The sequence below is a fragment of the Brassica napus genome, unplaced genomic scaffold (genome assembly GCF_020379485.1).
Source record: "Brassica napus cultivar Da-Ae unplaced genomic scaffold, Da-Ae ScsIHWf_1237;HRSCAF=1767, whole genome shotgun sequence".
In the NCBI taxonomy this organism is placed as follows: domain Eukaryota; kingdom Viridiplantae; phylum Streptophyta; class Magnoliopsida; order Brassicales; family Brassicaceae; genus Brassica; species Brassica napus.
The window spans coordinates 10372-22696 of NW_026014658.1; the positions used below are offsets into that span (position 1 = coordinate 10372).

The 12325-nt window shown below is 45.7% G+C and overlaps 1 protein-coding gene across 2 annotated transcripts; it reads left to right on the plus strand.

The window, feature by feature from the left end:
* The first annotated feature begins 1283 nt into the window (after window positions 1–1283).
* On the plus strand, window positions 1284–11385 carry LOC125596592. 2 transcript variants are annotated; one of them, XM_048771686.1, is made up of 3 exons: window positions 1284–1614; window positions 1910–2052; window positions 10495–11385. In XM_048771686.1, exons 1-3 carry the CDS (start codon window positions 1420–1422, stop codon window positions 10697–10699), a joined length of 543 nt encoding a protein of 180 aa, XP_048627643.1. In that variant the 5' UTR covers window positions 1284–1419; the 3' UTR covers window positions 10700–11385. The 2 variants fall into 2 exon arrangements, with proteins under 2 accessions (XP_048627643.1, XP_048627644.1); XM_048771687.1 differs by lacking the exon at window positions 10495–11385 and having other exon boundaries at window positions 1910–2199.
* Window positions 11386–12325: the final 940 nt, after the last annotated feature.

Here is a 12325-nt window from a genome sequence, read left to right on the forward strand (position 1 = left end):
CGGTCGGAAAGCATTATATATAAATCCAGAAACGCATTAACCCTAATCCGTATCCTCCCCCTCTCGACGAAATCGCCTCCTTGATTCATCCCCGTCGATCTCCCCCTCCATTCTGCGTCGCTCTCCCCCGCCGTTCTCCGTCGCTCTCCCCCGCCGTTCTCCGTCGATCTCGCCGTTCCTTCATTTCCATCTCTCTCCCTCTCTCTCTCTCTCGAAAATCTCAGCCGAAAGATGTAAGTTTTATGAGTTTCGTTTGTTTAGTTTAGGTTTTAGGGCAAATGATTTCTCGTTATGATGTTGATAGCTTCTTGTCCTGCTTCGTCTGAATGCTTAATTATCGGTTTTGATTATGGAAAAAATTCCCGTCTATGATTTTGATAGATTCTTGGTCTGCTTCGTGTGAATGAATCATCGGTTTTGATTTTGTCAAATGATTTTTTGTGTATGATGTTGATAGCTTCTTATAGGTTGTGGGAATTAAAACTCTAAAAGTACATAGATTTTGATCGGTTATGTTGTTAACTCTCTGTCAAAAACATTTCATTTCTTGTTCTAAGTGTTAATTTTTTTTTTAACTCGAGGTCTTATGCGGATTTTCTCGCCGGTTCTTTTCCATCTTCCTCATCTGCTGGTCTGGGTTCCCCGGCTGCACAAGGAACAAGTGTCCCTCAGCCACAGCCAGCATCAATCATCGAGGATAGGTTACTGAACGAGTTGTTGGTGGCACCAGGACGAGAGTTGCTTCCTAAGCTGAGCCAAAATGGAGAACCAAATACAAGCTGGTAAATTTTTAACTCTTAATTCGATTTTGAAATGCTTTCACAGTCTCCTTGAGTTGCCTTATCCGACGTATGCACATGTTCCAATAGAAATTCAGAAGATGTGGCTCCGTTCATTTGCGGTAATGTCTTTTTGTAATGTAAATGTCCGCTTGGTTACAGATTAATTTCGACTTATGCATATGTTTGTTGTGTTTGCATGTTCATTGCAGCAAGATTGGAACTGGGACCCTGATTTCACCAATGATGTGCGGACAGCCTTTAATTTGCAGGCTAGAAAGCAGTACACGAGCAACGTGACTGAGTGGAAGAAAAAGTGGAGGCTGAAGAAGGATAAACCCATATGTCTGAATCAAGATGTGTGGGACGGGTTTAAAGCCTATTGGCAGCTCGATGCTACTGCACATATTGCAGCTACCAATTCTGTTAATAGAAGAAGCAAGCGTGGTGGAAAAGGTCAAGCAGTACACAATGGTGGTGCTAAGACACGAGAGGAACGTGAGATAGAAATGGTAAGAGGTTTTTTTTTTTCAACTTTATTAATTTCATCATATACATTGAACTGATACTCTTATATCATTTGTGTGTTTATTGGAAGACTGCTGAAAGGGGTGGTGTGCCACCAGATTGGTTAGAATTGATGAGGGATATGCACACCAATAAACAAACCGGTGAGGTGCAAGATCCTGTTGCGAGAGAGCTGTTGGCAACTCTGAGTAAGCTGAAGGAGGACAAAGAAGCACAACTTCAGCAGTCTCATCAGTTGTCTGCGAATGATGGATCTACAGCTTCTAACATGCTGTCCCGCGAAGAGATCAACCAACTGGTTCTCGAGGTATGTCTACTTTATGTGGTCAGTTGTTTTTTTTTTCTCCAGCCTATAACTTAGAATTTTAGGATTCGTTCTCAAGCTCCTAATATAGGTTTGGTTTCACTTCAGTAGAACTGTCAGTTTGAATTCAGTTAAAGGTTGTGTGACTTTTATATATAGCAAAACAGAAACCGAGTCAGTTTATTTCTTCTTCAGTTAGATGTTGGATCGGTTACTTCAAATCCAGCTGCTTGAATATTAACATGTTATATTTATAGTTCTTATAAAATTTTAAAATCTTTCTACTCTTCTTTTGTAGAATGTTCCTATTAAGAAGGGTCGTCGGTATGGTATCGGTCGTACCTCTGAAGCTATCTCAACCTCATCATCTCAGCTCTCTGTTTCTTCCTCGAGTATTGTTCAGTACATGGAGCGGATGAAGACGGAGCTTGATGAAGAGCGGTCATGTCATGTCCCCGATCCTAGATAGGATCGCCCGGACGGGCCATGGTGCGGGGAGACGCACCAGTCAGGTCATTAGACCTTGAGACAAGCGTATCATGGCCCTGAATGAAGGTTAAGGGCATCAGTCAGCTGAGGCTTAACCAGGATACGATGGAAACAAGGGTAAAGGAGTTGAGTGAGTGTTTAGGCAGCTGGACGAGTGTTGGTTTGAGTTCAATCAGCTCGGTTCAGCTGGTATTCAGTTCACCATGATCTGTTCAGCTCACAGGAGCTGGTGGACTAGCTCACTCAGCTGGGAACAGCTGGAGGTCAGCTCAATCCGGTGAACGGTGTGTTCTGGTTCGGATCAGTGTGGACGAGTCCGGGACGGTTACTGGGCGAGCCGATGGTCCGGGTGCAGGACGGTTCGACCAAATTGGTCTTAGGCTTGGGACAGGGAGTGGGCAAGCTTCCAGAGTGTGAGCTGAGGCTCAGTGATCGATTTGTCAAAGGAAGAAAAGGGGAGAAACCGCCAATGGGCGGTTATGGGACGGTTTTGGGACGGTTTTGGGAAGAAGGGATGTGATTTTTGGTAACTGTTCGCCCAGGCGGTTGGGGACAGTTTAAGTCGTCCTCTCTCTCTCATTTCTGCCATTCTGGTCGATTTTTACTCACTTTCACACAGAGAGAAACACAGAGAAAATTCAAGAGAGAAAGAGAGACACAAACCTTGGATTGGCCGATTTGATCCAAGAGATTGTTCTTGAGTGTTCCTGGTGTGTTTGGGCGTGTGATCAAGAGGATGGATTTGAGGCAGAAATACAAGGAGAAGGCAAAGGAGAAAGAGAAGGAAGTCGCCCCTGGAGACCGAACTCCTAAGGTGAGAGGTGTGGCCAAGAGTAACCGGACAAGGCCGCGGATGATGGCCGTGTGAGTCTGGCCGGTTTGGATCGATTGGCCACTCCTTACTCTGACTTCTTCTACTCTGTTTTCTTCATATATATTGTACTATGGATTGTTTTATGATATTACAGGGAAGGATCTATCGATCTTAAGGCCTTGGCCTGATCAAATCCCCATGAAAGCCCCTTGTTCTTGTGTGGGCTGTTCATGGCCGAGATCACTATGATCTGAGCCGGTTCTTTTGAATCTGATTATGGGAATATTTTTCTTCTGAATTGTCATGATTTATCATGAATTTTATTTGGTATTTGGATCTCTTTTTAAAGGGGTCAGATTTGACATTTTTGATGATTGTTCTTGACTAGATTGGATCCGACCATGCAATGTGAACTGATTCTTGTTTTGTAATCTAACCTTGTGATTGTGTGTTTGTTTGTGTTGGATCCAGGACCAGAAATGGACCGTGGTAAGGGAAAAGCACCATGAGGACCGCGGCCATGGGAAGATGTGTGGTGATTGGGTTGATTCTGAAAATTGTGTAATTATTGTAGCCTATTGTGCAACTTGTGAACTTATGCGATTCTAGTGTGTGATCTATTTATTAGGATGATGAATGATGTATGAACCTTGGTTATTATCTATGAAATATCTATTTGCCCTAGTCGATGTTGGATTGTTTAAGTGTGAATGTTGGAACCTCAAAACTCTGAAAAAGACTTAGAATTATTTAACACTTGAACTTGAATATGTAAATGAAACTGGTTGCATTGTTTGGTGAGGCCGCGGTCTGGTTGGATTGGGGAATCCAGGATCGGGTCTTACAAGTTGGTATCAGAGCCTTCTTGATTCTAGGATTTGTTGGGTTATTGGTTCACCACACACTTGGCCGTTTGGACTCATGGTGAGATTGTTGGGTTCTAAGTAATCTTTTGTACTGATTAACTTAGGAGTGATTGAGGTTGTGTGTTCAGTTGTGGACTAACCTTTTGTTTGTGTTTGTAACTCCTAAGGGTACAAGAAGGTATAAATCTCGGAAAGGAAAGGAGGCAACTGGAGCGTCTGGAGCAGTGGGGCAGGATGGTGCTGAACAGACCGGAGTGTTACCAGCTGGAACCATTCCAACCACAGTGCTACCCGTTCTGGTGGAGCAGGTGGACAATGCAACCGGACTTCCAGTGGGTCCAACTCTTCCTACTGACGTTAATGAAACTAATGTGGACGAGCAGCAAGAGCAAGTCCATGGAGACGATACTGGGTCGTCCAACGTTGGTGGTGGGAGTGGCCAGAATGTTGATGCAAACAATGTTCGGGTCACTGGTGCCGAGGAGGTCATTGAGCCGACCATAAGGGGCTTGGTGGAGGCTATGCAGAGGAGGTCATTGAGCCGACCATAAGGGGCTTGGTGGAGGCTATGCAGATCATGGGAGCTCAGATAGCCTCCTTGACACATGCGTTCACACCATTGGTGAACTCGTCCGTGGGCCAGGCTAATCCCCCGGTTCGGGTTGCTGCTGGAGTGGCTGATGTTGGTGCTAGCCGTGTGGCTGACGTGATTGAGATAGACCCACCGGTCAGGCCAGTGCATGGTATGGACTACCTGAAGGTGCTGGAGCATATCTCCAAGTTGGGAACCAAACACTTTGCTGGAAGTGTTGATCCTATGGAGGCGGACGAGTGGAGAACCAGGTTGGTTCGAAACTTCAAGTCCACACGATGTCCTGAGGATTACCAGAAGGACATAGCAGTACACTTCCTGGAGGGAGATGCACATAATTGGTGGTTAGCTTTGGACAAGCGTACCAATGGTACCATTGAGCACTTTGCTGACTTTGAGGTTGAGTTCAACCATAAGTACTTTCCTGCTGAGGCGTGGGATCGTTTGGAGTCCAAGTTCCTGGACTTGACTCAGGGACGGAGGACTGTTCGTGAGTATGAAGAAGAGTTCAACCGACTCAGGAGGTATGTGGGAAGAGAACTGGAGGATGAGAAGGTTCAAGTCCGAAGGTTCATCCGAGGCCTAAGGGTGGAACTTCGAACCTACTGTTCTGTTTGTAAGTTCCACACGGTTTCTGAGTTGGTTGAGAGGATGGCCTTGCTGGAGACCAACCTCACCGAGGAGGGTAAGCAGAAGCTGAAGAGTTTGGTGGTATCCTCGGGTCAGAGTGGTGACAAGAAGAGGAAGAGGGACTCGACCGAGGAGGGTAAAACCTCAAGTGGTAGGTCAGAGTGCCCTAAGTGTGGTCGATACCACGGTGGAGAGTGCTGGAAGGCCATGGGTGCCTGTACTCGATGTGGTAAGATGGATCACTCAGCCAAGGATTGTCCAAGCCCGTTGGGTGAGTCCAGGACCTGTCACCACTGCGGCCAGAAGGGCCACTACCGCAGGGATTGCCCTAAGTTGCAAGGCAACCAAAGTAAGGGACGTGGAGAGGCTAGCAGGCCAGTCCAGGGACGAGGCCAGACCTCAACACCTCGTGTGTATGAGCTATCCAAGGATGTGGATGGGACTCAGCCTTTCCAAGCGATCACTGGTAACATTCTAGACTACTACTTTGACAATTCCAGTAGAATTGCATGGTATGAAACCTAGGATGGATAGATATACTTTGATGGGTCTTGTGTAGGGACCTTAAGTATTGGTGGTGTGGAAACACACACATTATTTGATACTGGAGCTACACATAGTTTTGTGAGTCCAAGTATGATAGGAAAAGGTTTGTTTCAGTATGGAACATGGGATGGTCCTGAACGAGTGAGTGCGGCCGGAGGGCAAGTTATGAACTCACTCGGTCTGGTTAAGGACATCCCTGTGGTGATCTTGGATAGGCCGATGCCTATAGATCTGATTGTTGTCCCCCTCAAGCATCATGAAGTTATCTTGGGCATGGACTGGTTGGGAAAGTATCGGGCAACTCTAGATTGTCACCGGGGAAGGGTGCAACTTGAGAACGAGTTTGGACCCCCGATTAAGTACCAAGGAATCAAGCCAACCTCTTGTAGTTTGGTGGTTTCAGCAGTCCAAGTAGAACGGATGCTTGGAAATGGTTGTGAGGCCTTTTTGGCTACCATTTACACTGATGAGGTTGTAGGGGCCTGTGACCCAGAGGGTATACCGTTGGTTCGGGAATTTCAGGATGTGTTTGGGGCACTACAGGGCATTCCCCCTGATAGGGCTGACCCATTCATCATTGAATTGGAACCTGGAACGGCCCCATTATCAAAAAGTCCATATAGAATGGCACCAGCTGAGATGGCAGAGCTGAAGAAGCAACTTGAGGAGTTGCTTGAGAAGGGGTTCATACGCCCTAGTGTATCACCTTGGGGAGCACCAGTCCTATTTGTTAAGAAAAAGGATGGTAGCTTTAGGTTGTGCATTGATTATAGGGGTTTGAACAGGGTGACTGTGAAGAACAAGTACCCTTTACCCATGATTGATGAGTTGTTGGATCAACTCCGTGGAGCCAAGTGGTTCTCCAAGATTGACTTGGCCTCTGGGTATCATCAGATCCCCATTGCACCAGATGATGTGAGGAAGACAGCGTTCCGAACTAGGTATGGCCACTATGAGTTTGTGGTTATGCCGTTCGGACTGACCAATGCACCTGCTGCATTCATGAAGATGATGAACGACATCTTCAGGGAATACTTGGACGAGTTTGTGATCATCTTCATTGATGATATACTCGTGTATTCCAAGACAAAGGAGGACCATGAAAGACACCTTAGGGCGGTGTTGGGCCGCCTGAGAGAACAGAAGCTCTTTGCTAAGCTAAGCAAGTGTAGTTTCTGGCAGAAGAGCATTGGGTTCCTTGGACATGTGGTGTCTGATAAAGGAGTCTCAGTGGATCAAGATAAGATCAAATGTATCCAGGAATGGCCACAGCCAAAGAATGCTACGGAAGTTAGAAGCTTCTTAGGGTTGGCTGGTTATTACAGGAAATATGTCAAGGGGTTCTCGAGCATAGCTCAACCTATGACTAAGCTGACAGGCAAGGACGTGAGGTTCACATGGTCTGAGGAGTGTGCGAAAAGTTTTGCAGCACTCAAGAACATGTTGACTAATGCACCTGTCCTGGTGTTGCCTGAGGCTGATCAGCCTAATGTGGTGTATACAGATGCATCCATAACCGGTCTTGGTTGTGTTTTGACACAACATGGGAAGGTGATAGCCTATGCTTCCCGACAGTTAAGGAAGCATGAGGGTAACTATCCGACCCATGATTTGGAGATGGCTGCAGTAGTATTTGCATTAAAGATATGGAGATCATATCTTTATGGTGCCAGGGTGCAAATACTCACAGACCATAATAGCTTGAAGTACATATTCACTCAGCCTGAGTTAAACTTAAGGCAGAGGAGGTGGATGGAGTTTGTTGCAGATTATGATCTGGACATAGCTTATCATCCTGGGAAAGCTAACCTAGTGGCTGATGCTTTGAGCCGCAGAAGGGCTGAAGTGTCATCTGAGAGGGAGGCGGATGAACTGGAAGGGATGATCAGGTCCTTGAACCTCAACACCTTGGTTGGTTCAGATGAGCCATTGGGGTTGGAGGCAGTGAACCAGGCCGATCTCCTGACCAGGATCAGGCAAGCACAGGGCCTGGATGAGAATCTAAAGAAGGTAGCCGCCAATGACAAGACCGAGTACCAGACAACTGACAATGGTACCATCTTGGTCAATGGGAGGGTCAGTGTTCCTAATGATAAGGAACTCAAAGAAGAGATTATGAGACAGGCTCATAAGTCTAAGTTTTCAGTTCATCCTGGACTGAACAAAATGTATAGGGATCTGAAAAGGTACTACCATTGGGTGAGGATGAAATATGATGTTGCAGAGTGGGTGGCTAAGTGTCCCACTTGTCAACTGGTGAAGGCAGAACATCAGGTTCCCAATGGTCTACTTCAGAACCTACCCATACCAGAATGGAAATGGGATCACATCACAATGGATTTTGTGACTGGGTTTCCCACGACCAGGAATAAGAAAGATGCAGTATGGGTTGTGGTTGATCGGCTGACCAAGTCGGCTCATTTCCTGCCTATCAAGAAAGGGGATCGACCGGATTGTGCAAGTGTACCTAGACGAGGTAGTGAGGTTGCATGGTGTTCCAGCAAGCATTGTCTTGGACAGGGATCCAAGATTTACATCTTATTTCTGGCAGGCTTTCCAAAAGGCCCTGGGAACCAGAGTGAATATGAGCACATCAAATCATCCTCAGACGGATGGGCAGTCTGAAAGGACAATCCAAACCTTGGAGGATATGCTCAGGGTGTGTGTGTTAGACTGGACCGCCAAAAGAGAAGATGAAAGAGGCGCAGGACTGCCAAAAGAGCTATGCAGACAAGCATAGGAAACATCTTGAGTTTGAGGTCAATGACCTGTTGTATCTCAAGATGATTACCTTTAAGGGTAGGACCAGGGTTTCTGGACGAAAGAAACTGGATCCTAGGTACTTGGGTCCATTCAGGATCATAGAGAGAGTGGGTGCAGTGGCATACAAGTTGGACTTGCCATCAGCAATGGATGCATACCACAATGTGTTCCATGTATCCAAACTCCGGAAATGCTTGTCTGAACAAGACATTGTCTTGCCCGAGATTCCTGCTGACGTTGGTAAGGACCTGGCTTTGGAAACCTTGCCGGTTCGGATTGTGGATCGGTCAGAGAAAGCTACGCGAAAGAAGACAGTTCCCATGATCAAAGTGGTGTGGGATTACAACGGTAAAGACCTCATCACTTGGGAAACAGAAGCAAAAATGAAAGCTATGTATCCGGATTGGTACAGACAATTTCTTCCTGAGGAAACACTTAACATGGATTCGAGGACGAATCCCAAGTTAGTGGGGGAGACTTGTCATGTCCCCGATCCTAGATAGGATCGCCCGGACGGGCCATGGTGCGGGGAGACGCACCAGTCAGGTCATTAGACCTTGAGACAAGCGTATCATGGCCCTGAATGAAGGTTAAGGGCATCAGTCAGCTGAGGCTTAACCAGGATACGATGGAAACAAGGGTAAAGGAGTTGAGTGAGTGTTTAGGCAGCTGGACGAGTGTTGGTTTGAGTTCAATCAGCTCGGTTCAGCTGGTATTCAGTTCACCATGATCTGTTCAGCTCACAGGAGCTGGTGGACTAGCTCACTCAGCTGGGAACAGCTGGAGGTCAGCTCAATCCGGTGAACGGTGCGTTCTGGTTCGGATCAGTGTGGACGAGTCCGGGACGGTTACTGGGCGAGCCGATGGTCCGGGTGCAGGACGGTTCGACCAAATTGGTCTTAGGCTTGGGACAGGGAGTGGGCAAGCTTCCAGAGTGTGAGCTGAGGCTCAGTGATCGATTTGTCAAAGGAAGAAAAGGGGAGAAACCGCCAATGGGCGGTTATGGGACGGTTATGGGACGGTTTTGGGAAGAAGGGATGTGATTTTTGGTAACTGTTCGCCCAGGCGGTTGGGGACAGTTTAAGTCGTCCTCTCTCTCTCATTTCTGCCATTCTGGTCGATTTTTACTCACTTTCACACAGAGAGAAACACAGAGAAAATTCAAGAGAGAAAGAGAGACACAAACCTTGGATTGGCCGATTTGATCCAAGAGATTGTTCTTGAGTGTTCCTGGTGTGTTTGGGCGTGTGATCAAGAGGATGATTTGAGGCAGAAAGACAAGGAGAAGGCAAAGGAGAAAGAGAAGGAAGTCGCCCCTGGAGACCGAACTCCTAAGGTGAGAGGTGTGGCCAAGAGTAACCGGACAAGGCCGCGGATGATGGCCGTGTGAGTCTGGCCGGTTTGGATCGATTGGCCACTCCTTACTCTGACTTCTTCTACTCTGTTTTCTTCATATATATTGTACTATGGATTGTTTTATGATATTACAGGGAAGGATCTATCGATCTTAAGGCCTTGGCCTGATCAAATCCCCATGAAAGCCCCTTGTTCTTGTGTGGGCTGTTCATGGCCGAGATCACTATGATCTGAGCCGGTTCTTTTGAATCTGATTATGGGAATATTTTTCTTCTGAATTGTCATGATTTATCATGAATTTTATTTGGTATTTGGATCTCTTTTTAAAGGGGTCAGATTTGACATTTTTGATGATTGTTCTTGACTAGATTGGATCCGACCATGCAATGTGAACTGATTCTTGTTTTGTAATCTAACCTTGTGATTGTGTGTTTGTTTGTGTTGGATCCAGGACCAGAAATGGACCGTGGTAAGGGAAAAGCACCATGAGGACCGCGGCCATGGGAAGATGTGTGGTGATTGGGTTGATTCTGAAAATTGTGTAATTATTGTAGCCTATTGTGCAACTTGTGAACTTATGCGATTCTAGTGTGTGATCTATTTATTAGGATGATAAATGATGTATGAACCTTGGTTATTATCTATGAAATATCTATTTGCCCTAGTCGATGTTGGATTGTTTAAGTGTGAATGTTGGAACCTCAAAACTCTGAAAAAGACTTAGAATTATTTAACACTTGAACTTGAATATGTAAATGAAACTGGTTGCATTGTTTGGTGAGGCCGCGGTCTGGTTGGATTGGGGAATCCAGGATCGGGTCTTACAGGTCAAAACGTCAAGCTATTGAGGAACAGCTTCGTAGCGTGACCGCTTTCATTTCCAACCTTTACCCGAGCAGTTCTCTGCAACTTAAACCCAGCCGGACTCTGCAACCCAAAGCCCGGACGATCGATGTTTCTAGTAAGGAACTTTGGTTTTTTTTTTACGTGCTGGAACTTTGCCAACGGTTTTTGGTATGTGTTTTGGTGTGATTAATCACTTTGGTATGTTTGTACAATCTATGACTAGTAAATTAATTACTTTATCGATGTATGTTTGTTTTTAACTTTGCAAATCTTTTATAAAAATTTGACTTTTAAAATTCAAAATCGAACTACCATTTCAGTATTTTATAATCCCAACCGAAATAAACGTTTCTGACCGATGCACCTGTCAGAAATATCCGACCGAAGTACCCGTCAAAACTTTCAGACCGAAATATCCGTCAAATATTTCTGACCGTATCTTCCGTCAAAAATTTCTGACCGTATCTTCCGTCAAAACTTTCTGACCGCTGTTACCGTCAAAAGTGTCTGACCGCAATTATGGTCAGAAGTTTCTGACCGACATTTCTGACGGAAATTCGTCGGTTTTCGGTCAGATATTTCTGACCGTTTCTGACCGCTTAAAAATTTCTGACCATATAGATCTGTCAGAACAGGCCATTTCCGATCGTTTTCCAACGGATATGACGGTCAGAAATTACTGATTTTCTTGTAGTGTACGAACAAAGAAAAAAAACTTCTTCCACGAGTTGAAGTTCGAAATGAACTTCTTAACCACTGACATAAAGTTCCGAGGGACCAGCCTATGCTTGTCCGTATCTTTGACGAGTTGAAGCCTCAAAAGCGCTTCAAAATGATCGACGGAAAGGGAAAGGCCATGCTCGTAGCTCAGGATCAGGATCCAAATAAGATGCTGAATGGCGAGAGGAGTCAACTGGCTTATCGCAACCTCGAAACGGTCCAACACTCGGACGAGGATTTCGGGGATTGGGAACCATAAGCGACAACGTATTACGAATGCCTCGTAGCAAGTGAAGTAACCCTCTGGGGGGCTGTTAGCACACTCTTCGGGATAGGGAACCCGGAACTCCACAGCATCCGGGATATGGTAGAACGATCGCATGATCGCAAGAAACTCGTCGGTACTCCTGCTAGCATCCCCTTTCTCAACTCCACGATGGATCAGGACAGGGAATGACTTCTCTTTGGGAGGAGTCATCAAACCATAATGCGCAACCCACCATGCCTCGTTCTCGGCGGGATGTACCGGGTGAGGCAAGAACTCCATCTTCGGAACAATGAGCTCTTCGTAAGCACTCGCGGATGAAGACATTTTTTCGCAATCTTTTTCTTGCTCGACATTTTTACACTTCTCTTGAGAAAATAGAGGAAAAGGGTGGAGAGAAAGAAAGAAAATTTTTCTTAAGAAAGATCTTAGAGAAAGACAAGAAAGTGAAAAAATTATGAAACAAGTTACATCCCTTCTTATAGGCATGAGGATTTACTATTCAAGCTTGGACTTTCGGATTTTAATTCCATCCAACACGCTTAACTTGCCAAACATGCCTAACCGCACGCTAGGATCCTACGATGCATGATCCTAACGGGGTGGGGGGCTAACTGTTGGGATCAAAAACAGTCACGACGGAATTACTACCCGAAAATCCTCGGAGATCGTATTTTCGAAAGAGATAGTAAAAATAAAGATATAATTTTTGTAAAAAAATGATAACCAATACGAAGTTTTTACGAGGAAGTATCCTTGAAGATTCAAAAGCAGACGAACCAAGCTCGGTCGTTGCGTAACTACCGCACATACACGCTGTCCGGTCG